The sequence below is a fragment of the Capsicum annuum genome, chromosome 1 (assembly GCF_002878395.1).
Source record: "Capsicum annuum cultivar UCD-10X-F1 chromosome 1, UCD10Xv1.1, whole genome shotgun sequence".
NCBI lineage: Eukaryota > Viridiplantae > Streptophyta > Magnoliopsida > Solanales > Solanaceae > Capsicum > Capsicum annuum.
In genome coordinates, this window is record NC_061111.1 from 159,199,551 (window position 1) to 159,213,051 (window position 13,501).

The window sequence follows — 13,501 nt, forward strand, 5'->3', positions numbered from 1 at the left end:
AGAGAGCGATTCTTATTTCTTTTCTTGAGGGATGATTTACAATGAAGGAACCTAGTTTCTGATTAAAAGTCAGATACTTCAAATGCTAATAGATATCAATTAGATCTTATTAGATCTTGATAGAGATTCATTATAATGTAAATACATTTATAACAATTTTATAAATTTTAACTATATTTTAAATTATGGTCCTTCACCTATTTGTGCACTTCTGTACTTTCCGTTTTCAATCTAGTTGAAATTTAATTTCTAAAACATACATGATCCAGATTTTGGTTATCCAACTTATATTATTATCAAACAATCTATAAAAGTCACTCGTCACAAAGAAAATATAAAAGGAATAAACAAGAAATCAACCATTAATAGCCAAAAATAAAATAAAATAAACGAAAACTGTTGATTGATTTTCAATAAATATTGCGGCATTTCTATGTAGCCAAATGTTGACGTCTGTATCCTTAAAAACAAAATAAAAAATAATGAATCATTTTGAAATGTAGCCGTGTTCGCCAGTTACCAACATATCCTATCACTCTTCTCTTCCGGTGACCCAAAACCCTAACCCTAATCTCCAAATGGAATCGGCTAACGATGATGACCATCGAGCTAACGGCTCTGACGACAACCGTTTAGCGAAGAAACCCAAGATGTCCAGCTCATTGTTTATTACGGATTCTGAAGTAATTGAAGAGTTCGGCCATCACCAGCCAGGAATAGCTCGTATTAATAATGGTAGTTTTGGTAGCTGTCCGGCGTCAATCATCGCAGCTCAGAAGCTCTGGCAGCTCCGTTTCTTACAACAACCCGATGACTTCTTTTATAATAATTTACAGAAGAGGATTCTTCATTCGCGGGGGATTATTAAGGATGTGATTAATGCGGAGCATGTTGAGGAGGTGTCTCTTGTGGATAACGCGACTACTGCGGCCGCTATTGTTCTTCAGCATATTGGTTGGGCGTTTGCTGAGGGGCGGTTTCAGAAAGGAGATGCTGTTGTTATGCTTCATTGTGCGTTTCAGGCGGTTAAGAAGTCGATTGAGGCGTATGTTACTCGTGCTGGTGGTTCTGTGATTGTGGTGCATTTGCCGTTTCCGCTAAGTTCGGAGGAGGAGATTGTTGCTGAGTTTCGTAAAGCATTGGCGAAGGGGAAAGAGAATGGGAAGAAGGTTCGGTTGGCTATTATTGATCATATTACGTCAATGCCGTGTGTTGTTATTCCTGTGCGTGATTTGGTTAAGATTTGTAGGGAAGAAGGTGTGGAACGGGTGTTTGTTGATGCTGCTCATGCTATTGGGAATGTTCATGTCGATGTTAGAGAAATTGGAGCTGATTTTTATGTAAGCAACTTGCATAAGTGGTTCTTCTGTCCTCCATCGGCTGCCTTTTTGTACTGTCGGAAATCGCCTGTATCCCCTGATCTACACCATCCTGTGGTGTCTCATGAATATGGTAATGGATTAGCCATTGAAAGTGCGTGGATAGGGACGCGAGATTACAGCTCTCAACTAGTTATACCTGAGGTGTTAGAATTTATAAATAGGTTTGAGGGTGGGATTGAGGGAATTAGGACAAGGAATCATAATGCGGTGATTGAAATGGGACAAATGTTGGCCAATGCTTGGGGAACAGCGCTTGGCTGCCCTCCTGACATGTCTCCAAGTATGGCAATGGTTGGTTTGCCTGCTAACCTTAGGATTCTCAGTGATAAGGATGCTTTAAATTTGAGAACTCGTTTGCGTGACCATTTTGGAGTGGAAGTCCCAATTCACTACCAGGAGATAAAAGAATTACAGGATGGTGGTGATGCCTATGTGACAGGATATGCTCGGATTTCTCATCAGGTTTACAATAAGGTTGATGACTATATAAAGTTGAAGGATGCAATTCTACAGCTTGTGCGAGATGGAGTTACTTGTAAGATGCTTGGCTCAGAATGAGAGGTATCATTGTGCTTGTACAATTTTCTTCCCCGGCACATGATTGTTAATTAAGTGCACACTAGATATCTTAGAGTTTGTGTGCTGTACTTCATGTTTATTGTCACGTGCATAGTGTCATGTTTCTTTCTAATCACTTCGGTTAGAATATGAGTAGGAATAGGAATAACATATAGAATCCTACTTGGAAAAGGATTGTAATGTAGTGTCATGTTTGGAAAAAGGATTAGTATATAGTGTCTATAGTTTCAATGTAATAATGTAGTTACACATTTCAATAATATTTTTATCCATTATTCTCACATGATATTGGTGCTTCTACGATCTTGATAGAGAATCAAAGAGCTTTCGCTGTTGGTGGACGGCTATAACCCATATATACTGTCCGTCTGGTCAATGATCATGTTACCAAAAGATTGGGCCACCGTGCTACTTTCCGATGACTACTTTCTCATATCTTTGCGTAACACCGTGCATCTTTCCGGTGACTACATTTTCATATGTTTTTTTCGTAGCACCGTGCATCTTTCAGGTGACTACTTTTTCATATCTGATTTGTGTAGCGCTATGCATCCTTTCAGACTACTCTCATATCTAATTCGCGTAGTTTCGTGCATCTTTCCAGAGAATCTTCAGATCTGATTTATGTAGGGTTAGGGTCGTGCCATTATGCCGACCCTACCCAAATTATTTTTCTTTTTCAGTAGGGTCATGTCGTCATTCCGACCCTACCCATATAATTTCTACTTTTCAATAGGGTCGTGTCATCATTCCGACCCTACCCATATAATTTCTCTTTCTTGGTAGGGTCGTGCTATCATTTCGACCCTATCAATGTAATTTTTTCCTAGATTGTGACGACTTTTCAGTCATCAAATCTAAAAATTCAGCGCGTGAGCATGTTTTGACTAGTTTTTTGGTGACTTTCTTGATCAAGATCTATTCATCTCTTGATCTCGAGATAACCCATATATTTTATACCAGTTTCCGACAATTTTTCAGCGATAGATTGACTTTCTGGTGCCGTTTACTACTTTTTCAACCACTTTTTCAGCTTGTTCCTTTTCAACCGAGGTCTCACAAGCGTCCAGAGTAGTCCTTACTAATTTTCTTGCAGATATCTTCACCGATTCTCTCACTGATCCTCATATTAATTACATCCATAACAAGCTTGGTACATGTGGGAAGTATGAGAAGAATGTCATTGAATTGTTATAACTGCATTATTAACCTATTTATAGACACTACATTCCAATCCTTTTCCTAATAGGTCAATACATTACAATCCCTTTCCAAGTAGAATTATATATGCTATCTCTACTCCTACTCATATTCTAACACTCCCCCTCAAGCTGGTGCATAGAAGACATATGTACCAAGCTTGTTATGGATGTAACTAATACGAGGATCGATGAGGGACTTGGTGAAGATATTTGCAAGAAAACTGATAAGGACTGCTTTGGACGTCTGGGAGACCTCAACTGAAACGGAACAAACTGAAAAAGTGATCCAAAAAGTAGTAAACATCGCCGGAAAGTCAATGTGTCACTGAAAAATTGTCGGAAATTGGTATTGTAAAATATAAGGGTCATCTTGAAATCAAGAGATGAGTAGATCTTGAACAAGATAGTCACCGAAGAACTAGCTGGAACATACTCACATGCTGAATTATTAGATTTGATGGCTGAAAAGTGGTCACCATTTGAGAAAAAATTATATGGTACTGAGGAATAGAAATTATATGGGTAGAGTCTGAATGATGACACGATCCTACTGAAAAATAGAAATTATATTGGTAGGGTCGGAATGACGACACAACTCTACTGAAAAAGAGAAATTATATAGGTAGGATCAGAATGACAGCACGATCCGACTGAAAAGGAGAACTTATATGGGTAGGGTCGGAATGATGACCCGACCCTACGCAAATCAGATCTGAGGAGTCAATATAAAGTCGCATGGAACTACGCAAATCAGATCTTAGGAGTCACCGAAAAGGCACAAGATGCTATGCAACTCAGATATGAGAAAGTAGTCTGAAAAGATGCACGGTACTAAGCAAATTAGATATGAGAACGTAGGGAAAAAAAGTGTGGTGGCCTAACTTTTGCAAACATGATCATTGGCTGGACGGGCGGCATATATGGGTTATGGCCGCCCACCGGCATCTTAAGCTCTTTGATTCTCTACCAAGATCGTAGAGTCTCTGATACCATGTGAGAAGTATGAGAAGAATATTATTGAATTGTTATAACTACATTATTAACCTATTTATAGACACTACATTCCAATCCTTTTCCTAATAGGTTACTACAGTACAATCCCCTTTTCAAGTAGGATTCTGTATACTATTCCTACTCCTACTATTATTCTAACAGTACATATGCCTTGTATGCACCAACTTGAGGGGAGTGTAAGAATATGAGTAGGAATGGGAATAACATATAGAATCCTACTTGGAAAAGGATTGTAATGTAGTGTCCTATTTGTAAAAGGATTAGAATGTAGTGTCTATAAATAGGGTCTCAGTGTAATAATGTAGTTACACAGTTCAATAATATTTTTCTTCATTATTTCTGACAATTTCAACAAGATGATGCTTCCAATAATGTAGCAATGTGATGACTGATGACAACAAAGAAGAAGTTTCGCGTTCCGATATTGCAATTATATGTTATGTGAAGTGCAGTGATTTGACTGGAACTGTAAACAAACTAGACTTTTGTCTCCTTAGTGCTGCTCCTTTTAAGTCCCATGTTGGTGGTGAATAATGTGCTGTTGTCTCCTTTTGTATCTTTGTTGAGTAAAGTGTATATTTTATTGAGAATGGGAAAACTCCCAGTGTTATAAGAAGTCATAACCTTGGTGCTTAAAGTGATGAAGTGATGCTAAATTGGGGGTTACCGCTTCATGAGTGAAGCCATGTGCTTAAGAACAGTTTATGCTTCAAAAATGGTGCACTAAGTGACTCCCATAAGCATCGGTAGTTCGTTTAAGTCTTAACTCTGAGGATGTTGGATTGATATCGGCATTACTGGATGCTGAAATTAGTTATTTTAATTCCAAACAATCTTAATTGTACTAAATTCTCTTGATACAAAAAGCTGTGCTGGATCCATTGATTTTTGATACTTTTTTTTCAGTTTCCTGTTAATTATAAGCTCATGCACTTCACTTCTCACTTTCCACTTCAAGCTGATCTTGTTGTGTCTTTGCTTTGGATTTTTAAAACATTGAGAACTCTCTTGTGTATAAGAGGTATGCCAAAAATTAGAGAATTTACAGAAAGACAAAAGTCTGAAGGTAAGGTATCCAAACTTTAATACAAATAAGAACCTGATAGGTATACCAAAAAGATGTTAAAAGAAAGGATGCTATGCTTTATGTGTACATTAACAAGCTCTTCCCTTTAAATATCTTCTTTTTTCTCTTCCTTCATAATATCTATTAAGTGCTAATACAGCAGCGTCCACGATCTGCTTTTTCTCTTCTTCTCTGAAGGCCCAACTCAATAGTGCGCCCTTCCCGGTTTTTAAATGATCCATTGCATTGTATCCAGAACTGTCTTAAAAGCTCCCAGCACAAGAGTGATGCTATCTAGAAATGCAGTAAGAGATGATCCATGTCCTCTCGCAAGTGCTCATGCAGGAACAAGGTTATTTTCTCCTTGTATGGTGTCGGACAACCCTTACCTTATGAGCTACCTTTTGAGGTTGATTTAGGATAAAAGTCTACTTTTATCATGGTATCTGGATTATTTATTCATTTTTTTTTTTAATATAAAGAGTCCAACACATTCGTGTTATAGGTTTATTCAATTGTGCCCCCCCATGTCATATGTCCATGCTTTATATGCTTAGCCCTGGGCATATGGGGATTAGAATGCCTTACACTAGCTCAGAGAGTGATTGTTGTGTCTGACTGTCTGGATATGATCTTTGACAATTCTCACATATGAACTAGCATTTGGGATTGAGTTAGGCTCAATGTGCATTTTCTCAAAAGCATTGTTTGCATTTGGTGCGTCCTTACTCCTTGGTGCATTTACTGTAATCGGCATAGATGGGGCAAAACGGTTAACTTACATTGCACCGAGTTTTCATCACTTAAGTGCTTCTCAATTGGCTTCTACTAAATTGCAGTAGATGAGCAAGAGAGGATGATGATGAGATATTTGGACTTGCATAGCACGAAAGATAACCGAGTTCCCTAACTATTTTAAAGAGGACATATGTTGGATTGGACAAGTTTTTTTGGTGAATGACGATGTGGTCTTCGTTGTGTACAAATAAAAAATTATGTGGTCTTCGGTGTGTACAAATAAAAAATTACTTGCTAGATTATTATTGAACTCCTATATTGGGATCTCAACCAAGATGTACTCCTAGATTATGAAACCCATGGACATTGGTGGTATGCAAATGACTGAATGACAAGAAGAATTCAATTAGTAGAATTGGAGAGGGACAAATCCCTGTCAGATCCAGCTTAACAAATGGCAACTCAGTACAACGTTTGTGGAGTCGGGGGCCAAATTGGAGAAAAGGAGAAGTTTGGGCCCAGTTCTGAAATGGCCCAATTCAAATTTCAGAATCAAAATTTAAAAGCCTATCCAAACCAAACCATGATTGAAACTGGAGAACCAGATACTTTGGAAACTGGACACAGTGAGGGTTAGAAATTGAACCAACTGGATGGATATTCTTGAGATGTGGGGTTAGCATGTGGCACAAAAGAAGCGAATTTAGGAAAAGAGAAGAGAAACAATAATCTCTCCTATGCATATCTAATATGACACAGGATTAAATGAAGCAATCATAAATCTGGCTTTCCCAATTTGTGTGCTTTAAAGTTTTCTCCCCCTAATTATTGTTTTCCCGTGTCAAAATTTCTCCTTTCTTCTGTTTGCCTACAGTAGATGATACAGGCAGCTAATGCCTTTGAATCCAAATGTCTTCTCTTTTTGGTCTTTGCAAACATCTGCATCTGGGTGGTTTTGTGTCTCCAAGTACGATTTACAAATAGAGATATTCAGCTTGGCCATGTAGGTTCTCTCTTGATATGCGTTAACACTGTTGTCACATATTTTCATTAGATACAACAGGTCTTTGCAAACATCTGCATTTGGGTGGTTTTGTGTCTCCAAGTACGATTTACAAGTAGAGATATTGAGCTTGGCCATGTAGGTTCTCTCTTGATATGCGTTAAACACTGTTGTCACATATTTTCATTAGATACAACAGGTCTTAAAAAACATCTGCATTTGGGTGATTTTGTGTCTCCAAGTACGATTTACAAGTAGAGATATTGAGCTTGGCCATGTAGGTTCTCTCTTGATATGCGTTAACACTGTTGTCACATATTTTCATTCGATACAACAAGAAAATACTTTGTGAACAATGAACATAGTGTACTCATGCAAAATCTATATTGAGAAAAAAGACTAACTCTGTAGTTAATGTAGCCGGGTATGGCAGTATGTTCTAAAGGTTCATTTCATATTTATTTTCAGTTGTATAACCTACATCTAGTTTATTGGATATGGACATTTGATCAATTTCTACACTGAAGGCTATGTAGGTAATTTTATTTATTCCGTTTTTTTGTTTTGCAGGAATTCTGCTGAGAGTTTCTTGATAGGTTGTTTCACCAATTTGTATGGAGTTTTGTACTCTGAAAAACAACTTGTAGAAGTTTTCTTGTTATCAAGAATAATCCTTGTAGAAGAAGCATTGTAAGCGGCTAATAAATACCTATTATTGTTCTAATTTGGAAGTAGAATTAGGATTATATTTCTGTAGTACTTTGAAGCTTTATTGCTTCTTTTGGTGCTTGGATTTCCTAGACTTTTTGGTCTCTCCTAAATAGTCACTTTACATGGGGCGGTAGACTCCTTTCTTTTGGGTACATCTTTGCTCCTTAGCTTTAAACAATCTTCTAACCTTAATGAGCCCCTAACTTCTTCCGCTACCTACTTGTAGGCTGAAGGGAAAGAGCCACAACCGATTCCTTGGCAGGGAATGGGGTTCTGTATGCAAAGATTGCGCCTCAATTCCAAGCTAGTTAGGGTCGACCATAATAATTCTCATTGTCTCCCCATTTTGACAGTTCATGTCAATGGTGGGGTTTACCATATGAAAATAAGAGTACCTTTCATCATTAGATATTGTTCATTAAAAAACATGTTTTATAACTGGCCAGTAAATTGCTGTGCTGAGACAAACAATGATTACTATCCTCAAGCTCCACCTATTACATGTAACCAATCTTCCTCTGTACATTCAACTGAAAGTGTTACATGATGTTCTTAACATACCCCCAAAAATTGAGAATTGAGGTAGTCTTACTGGTTGCATGAGCAAGTGAGACATAAAAAGAGTGAAACAAAGAGGACTAGTTTTAGTGCTACTTAAGCAATAGCGCAGAAGTGAACGGAAAATGGAACCAATCAATTTTATGCCCAGCGAAATGGGTTCGTTTATGCGCCTACTTTTTGACTGAGCAGTTTGATCCAATCAACCAATTTGCCACCCTTCTAGTCTAGATTGATGTTAAGCTAACATTAACATGCATCTCAGATCATCAAGTAGAAGAGCGCAGACAGATTGTTCCTTTGGTTGGAGTAAGCCAAACAGGTCTCAAGAATAAACATCTTTCCTCAGCGGGAAAATGAAGCATGGCCAGATTATTAAAACATTAAAGATATGGGTAGAAATTAGAGTCCTTGTCCCTTCGGGGACATCAAATGAAATTGGAACGATATAGAGAATCGATTCTTGTTTGAAATTGTTTTCATCGATCCAATTTTTGAAGCGGTAATCTTATGTACTGGTCTTTTACTCTACTATGTTTGCAATTTTGAAGAAGGAATTTTTTTGGAAATCTATCTCTTTCTCTAGCATGATGTATCTTTGTTTAATGAGTGTTTGGGGTCCCTCGTCATCGAGCGGAAGAACCATTATCAATCTATCCATATACGTATCAACGAATGTGGTTCCAGGGATCGGTCGATTGACCCTCACCAGCAGCTAGAGGAGGAGAAAGGAATGATGTCCTGGCCTGGGCTGGGCACTTGTGCATTCTGTTAATGAGTTGCCACTGACCTGCTACTGTTCCTTCTCTAAGTTGTTTTCCTTTCGCTGTTGCTTGAGTTTATTCTCTGTTTATCCTTACTGATTTTATTGGTTGAGGTTAGTAACTTTGTTTCCTATCACCCATGCCAATTTAGTCTTCGAAACGTATAGAAAGTGTTTTATGACCTTCGTCTTTCTTGTGGTACTATCCAGTAAGTGGTAGTGAGCCCCCTTTTAATGAATAGCTTGACATTGTTATGCCTAATCAATAAGTTAGTTACTCAAATCACACACACACATCGTTACCCGGTGTTAGTTAACATATCTATCGTATGAAAGGATGCTAGTAAAGAGGAGGCCGCAATTGGCATAGTCAAACAGTGTTAAGATTGAGTAGTACTCGTGTAATGCGCGTTGATAAGCAAGTTATAGGGCTGTGTGCATGGACTCTAAGCAAAAAAGCTTGTAGATGTTTTTTTGACTTTTGTGTTTATAATTTTGGTAACTAAAGGAATTCCCTATGCCAATGGTGCACAGTTTGAAACTTGGTGGATAATGGGTCCGTCACTCTACCCTTTTCGACTTAAACATGTATGCCTAGCTCATACTTCATGTACTGTGCTCTTATACTATACTAAAGCCCAAAGTATTAGGGGTAACTTATATTTATATTTAAAGAATTTTTAAGAGATTCTCTGGAGTTAACAATAGGCTGGAAGTTTGGAGACGGATCCTAGAATCCGAAGGTTTCATGTTAAGAAAGACTAAAACAGAGTACATGTAGTGCATGTTCAGTGATGTTATGCGTGAGGTAGAGGTGGAAATGAAGATTGCTACACAAGTCATATCCAAAAGGGGAAGTTTCAAGTATCTTGGATCTATAGTCCAAGGAAACGGGGAGATAGATGATGACCTCACACATTGTATTGGAGCGGGGTAGATTAAATGGAGAGTAGCGTTTGGGGTACTATGTGATAAGAATGTGCACCAAAATTGAAATGTAAGTTCTAGAGAGAGGTGGTTCGACCTACTTTGTTATATGGGGTAGAGTGATGGCCAATGAAGAATGCTCACATTCAAAAGATGAAGGTGACGGGGATGAGAATACTCAGGTGGATGTGTGGCATATGAGGAAGGAGAGGATTAGGAACGAAGTTATAAGAAACAAGGTGGGAGTTCCTCCATGGTAGACGAAAAAGGAAGCGGACTGAGATGGTTCGGGCATGTAAAGAGGAGACGTGCCGGATGCACCAGATAGGAGGTGTGAAGAATTGACTATAGTAGGTTTTAGGAGAGGAGAAAGTCTGAAAAAGAATTGGGAGAGGCGATTAGTCAGGACATGGCTCGATAGGAGGGTATGAAGGTCGAGGATAAAGGTAAAGGTTGGAGGGTGACCGAGTGTTGTCCTACTTGTATATTGGAGAGCTAAGGGGCTAGTCTCCTCTACTCATCTTTTCCTTATTTACTATTCTTATTCATTTCTTGCTATTATTGTTGTTTCATTTGCTTTGTTTTTCTTGCTACTTTGTTTTCGTTATTTCCCTTTATTCCTCTACTCATCTTTTCCTTATTTAGTATTCATATAGTATCTTTTTCTTCATTTCTTACTACTATTGTTATTTCATTTGCGTTGTTTATCTTGTTTTATTTGCTGTCGTTATTTCCCTTTATTCCTGATTTGATTACTTCCTTTGAACTGGTGGTCTATCAGAAATAGCCTCTCTATCCAAATGGTAGGGGTAAGGTCTGTACATCCTACCCTTCCCAGACCCCACTAGTGGGATTACGCTAGGCATGTTGTTGTTGTCTGATACTGAGATGTTGGGACTTAATTCTTATCTGATATTTAGATATATCTATTTGTTGTTCACTTCTTCTTGTGTCTAACCCCTTTATCCAACACGCCCACATGATTCATGAGCTTTTGACAGAAAAGAAAGGGATGGATGTTGCTTTACTAAGGAGCCTCAGTAAGAGCAAGTAAATGTCAATTTGGTTATAATGTGTTGAACAATTTGGTTATAACGTGTTGAAATTTTCTTCTCCTCACTTTGTTAAAGCTTTGTTGGCTTTACTTGAGCAGAAAGTCCAGAAGAAACAACCTCTCTACCTATGCAAGTTAGGGTAAGGCTATGTACACACCATCTTTCCCTGACCCAGCTTGTCGGATTACACTGGGTATGCTGTTGTTCTTTGTGAAATCTTTTACCGCTTCTGAAACATCTTGACATATAGATTAACTGGAAGTTTTTTCAAGAAAGACTATATTTAATAAATAACATATGCCATTGGATTGATCTTCGTAGAGGCTATGTAAAACATCTCATATACACCTGCAATATAATTTCAGAAACCATAGTTCTGAGAGGACAAGGTCCAAAAAATGACATGTCCCCATTTCTGATATGCATATAGGCTATTAGAACATCTCAAATTCACCCCTCCTTTTATAATGTGATACTAAATAAAGTACTAGATCAGGTCCAGTGCAAAATAACTTGAGATTCTATTGTAGTAAGGACAAGGTTTTGCAAATAACACGTGCTTATGTACTGATCTACAGATAAGTTTGTGGATCATTTCAAATATTCTTTCTGGTTACGTTGTGTAATGTTTTTGAATCTAAGATCGTTGTGTAATGTTTTTGAATCTAAGATCAGGTGCTAGAGTTTTGCTCGTGACGATGTTCTGTTGTGATAGTAGCCTACTTGCTCCAGTTAATTCACCGTGTCTTATGTTAGATGAAGATGCTCATGTCCCTATATACTTTTTCTTGTTTCCTCTTGTGAATATGTTGTGTTGTTACTGTTATCTTCTTGGTTCTTGCCTGCACTTTGTTCAAGAGAATGAATTCGTACTCCTCTAATGGCTGTTCTAGGGGATTGTTGAGGAATTCTTAAATTAGGTCATTGCTGCTTATGATAATCTGCAAGTTATGCCCAGATGGTAATGTTCCACTTTCAGCCAAATCCTATGGAGTTGAGCACTCCTGTAGATTTTCTTCGTTGATGCTCTATTTTTTGGAATTTCATCACTTCCCTCGAATGCTGTGTGTTATTAATTGGGTTCCCAGAATGCTTTTAATCTTAGCGTGTTGTGCCAGTCATCCTAATAAGTTAGCTCCTTGCTATAGAATTCTGCACAATTTACTAGTAACATTTTGTGCTTAAGACCCTTTCATCTTGTGTGTAGTGTGAAATTTTAGTGATATGCCTTAGAACTTTGACCAAATGACATGTGTTGGCATCAAAGCTGTTGTACTTTGCAGTGTGGTCAATAAGAAGAATTAGAAGTATTGTATTTCCATCCGTCTTCACTGGGTAACGTGAATTCGATGGCTTAAAAACTGATGTGAAGATTGTCTACCTATTTTTTATTTGATCCACCTTAGCTTAAATCAGGTATTGGTTCAGCACTCATCTGGTTGTCTTAGAAATCAAGTTCTGCAAGTCCTCAATAGACAAACAGAAGTACCAATATAAATGGCATATTACACATTTGGGTTTCCTTGTAGTACCATTGTTTCTACGCCCACCTATCAGCTAAAAGCAGCAACTTGTGCTGCTGTACCTTTTGCTTCTTGCTTGCTGTTGTCTTTTCTCGTCTTATCTCTTGAGGTATTTGCACCCACACAATTATTGAGTAATTTTGCTCACTGAAGTTTAGGTAGATTGGAAAATGTTACTATGGAATTTTTATCTTTAGTGTTTGCACGCAATTTCATTACTGAACTGACTAGGGGGACTTAATACGATTTAAAATGACAATCTGAGAGACTATTTTCATTATTTCAAATTAAAGATGAAATGAACAAAGGAAAAAATTGACAAGCCACCTGAATATGACTTACTTTTTGCTATTTTTCTGTGGCGAAGGAATTTTGAGTGTCGATAGTGCACGGTTTGAATCTCAAACTGCAGCTGCTTAGCTTTTTTAACCATCCTCTGCCTAAATGCCAGATTTTTGTTACTGCCGAGATTTGCACTCTTACTTACCACTAAATGTTGGTTCTCTCTTTACCATTTTTCCTTGATAGTATTTCTTTGGGCTGTTCCCTTAATTTTGTTTGTGCAGTTCAAACCATCAAAAATGATAAGGTGTGATAGTAATTTAGACATGAATTGCGTCGCAGATAATTGAATGTTGAGAAACAAAAAAATACTTATTGTCTTCATGATAAGATGTTCCATGTTAAATTTGAGAAATAAATAAATCAAACCTTTTTTTTTTTAAAAAAATTTACTTTGTGTAAAGATATTACTTGGGATCAATTGGTAACACAAGATATTACTTAGGATCAATGGGTAACACGACAAGATCAATGGGTCACATGACAGATGCACAATCTATTTTGTACTCCATTTGTCACCTCTTTAAAAGATTAATAGGATAAATCACCATATAAAAATTAAGTAAACTTAGTAGTGTTTGGCCATAAAAATATAAAAAGAAATATCACTTTATTTAAAATTTTTGAAGTTGAAGTTA

The 13,501-nt window shown here is 37.5% G+C and overlaps 1 protein-coding gene across 2 annotated transcripts; it reads left to right on the forward strand.

The window, feature by feature from the left end:
• Window positions 1-287: 287 nt before the first annotated feature.
• LOC107840630 (L-cysteine desulfhydrase) lies at window positions 288-7,708 on the forward strand. Of its 2 annotated transcripts, XR_007046146.1 has the most exons (3): window positions 327-1,943; window positions 5,442-5,595; window positions 7,555-7,708. XR_007046146.1 is itself a non-coding variant. In XM_016684551.2 (2 exons), the coding sequence occupies exon 1, from the start codon at window positions 579-581 to the stop codon at window positions 1,938-1,940; it is 1,362 nt and encodes a 453-aa protein (XP_016540037.1). In that variant the 5' UTR covers window positions 288-578; the 3' UTR covers window positions 1,941-1,943; window positions 7,555-7,708. The 2 variants fall into 2 exon arrangements, 1 of the variants encoding a protein (XP_016540037.1); XM_016684551.2 differs by lacking the exon at window positions 5,442-5,595 and having other exon boundaries at window positions 288-1,943.
• The last annotated feature ends 5,793 nt before the right edge of the window (window positions 7,709-13,501 follow it).

Bases quoted from the DNA above. Each gene is read 5' to 3' on its own strand.
- LOC107840630 (XM_016684551.2), top strand. From the start codon at position 579: ATGGAATCGGCTAACGATGATGACCATCGAGCTAACGGCTCTGACGAC.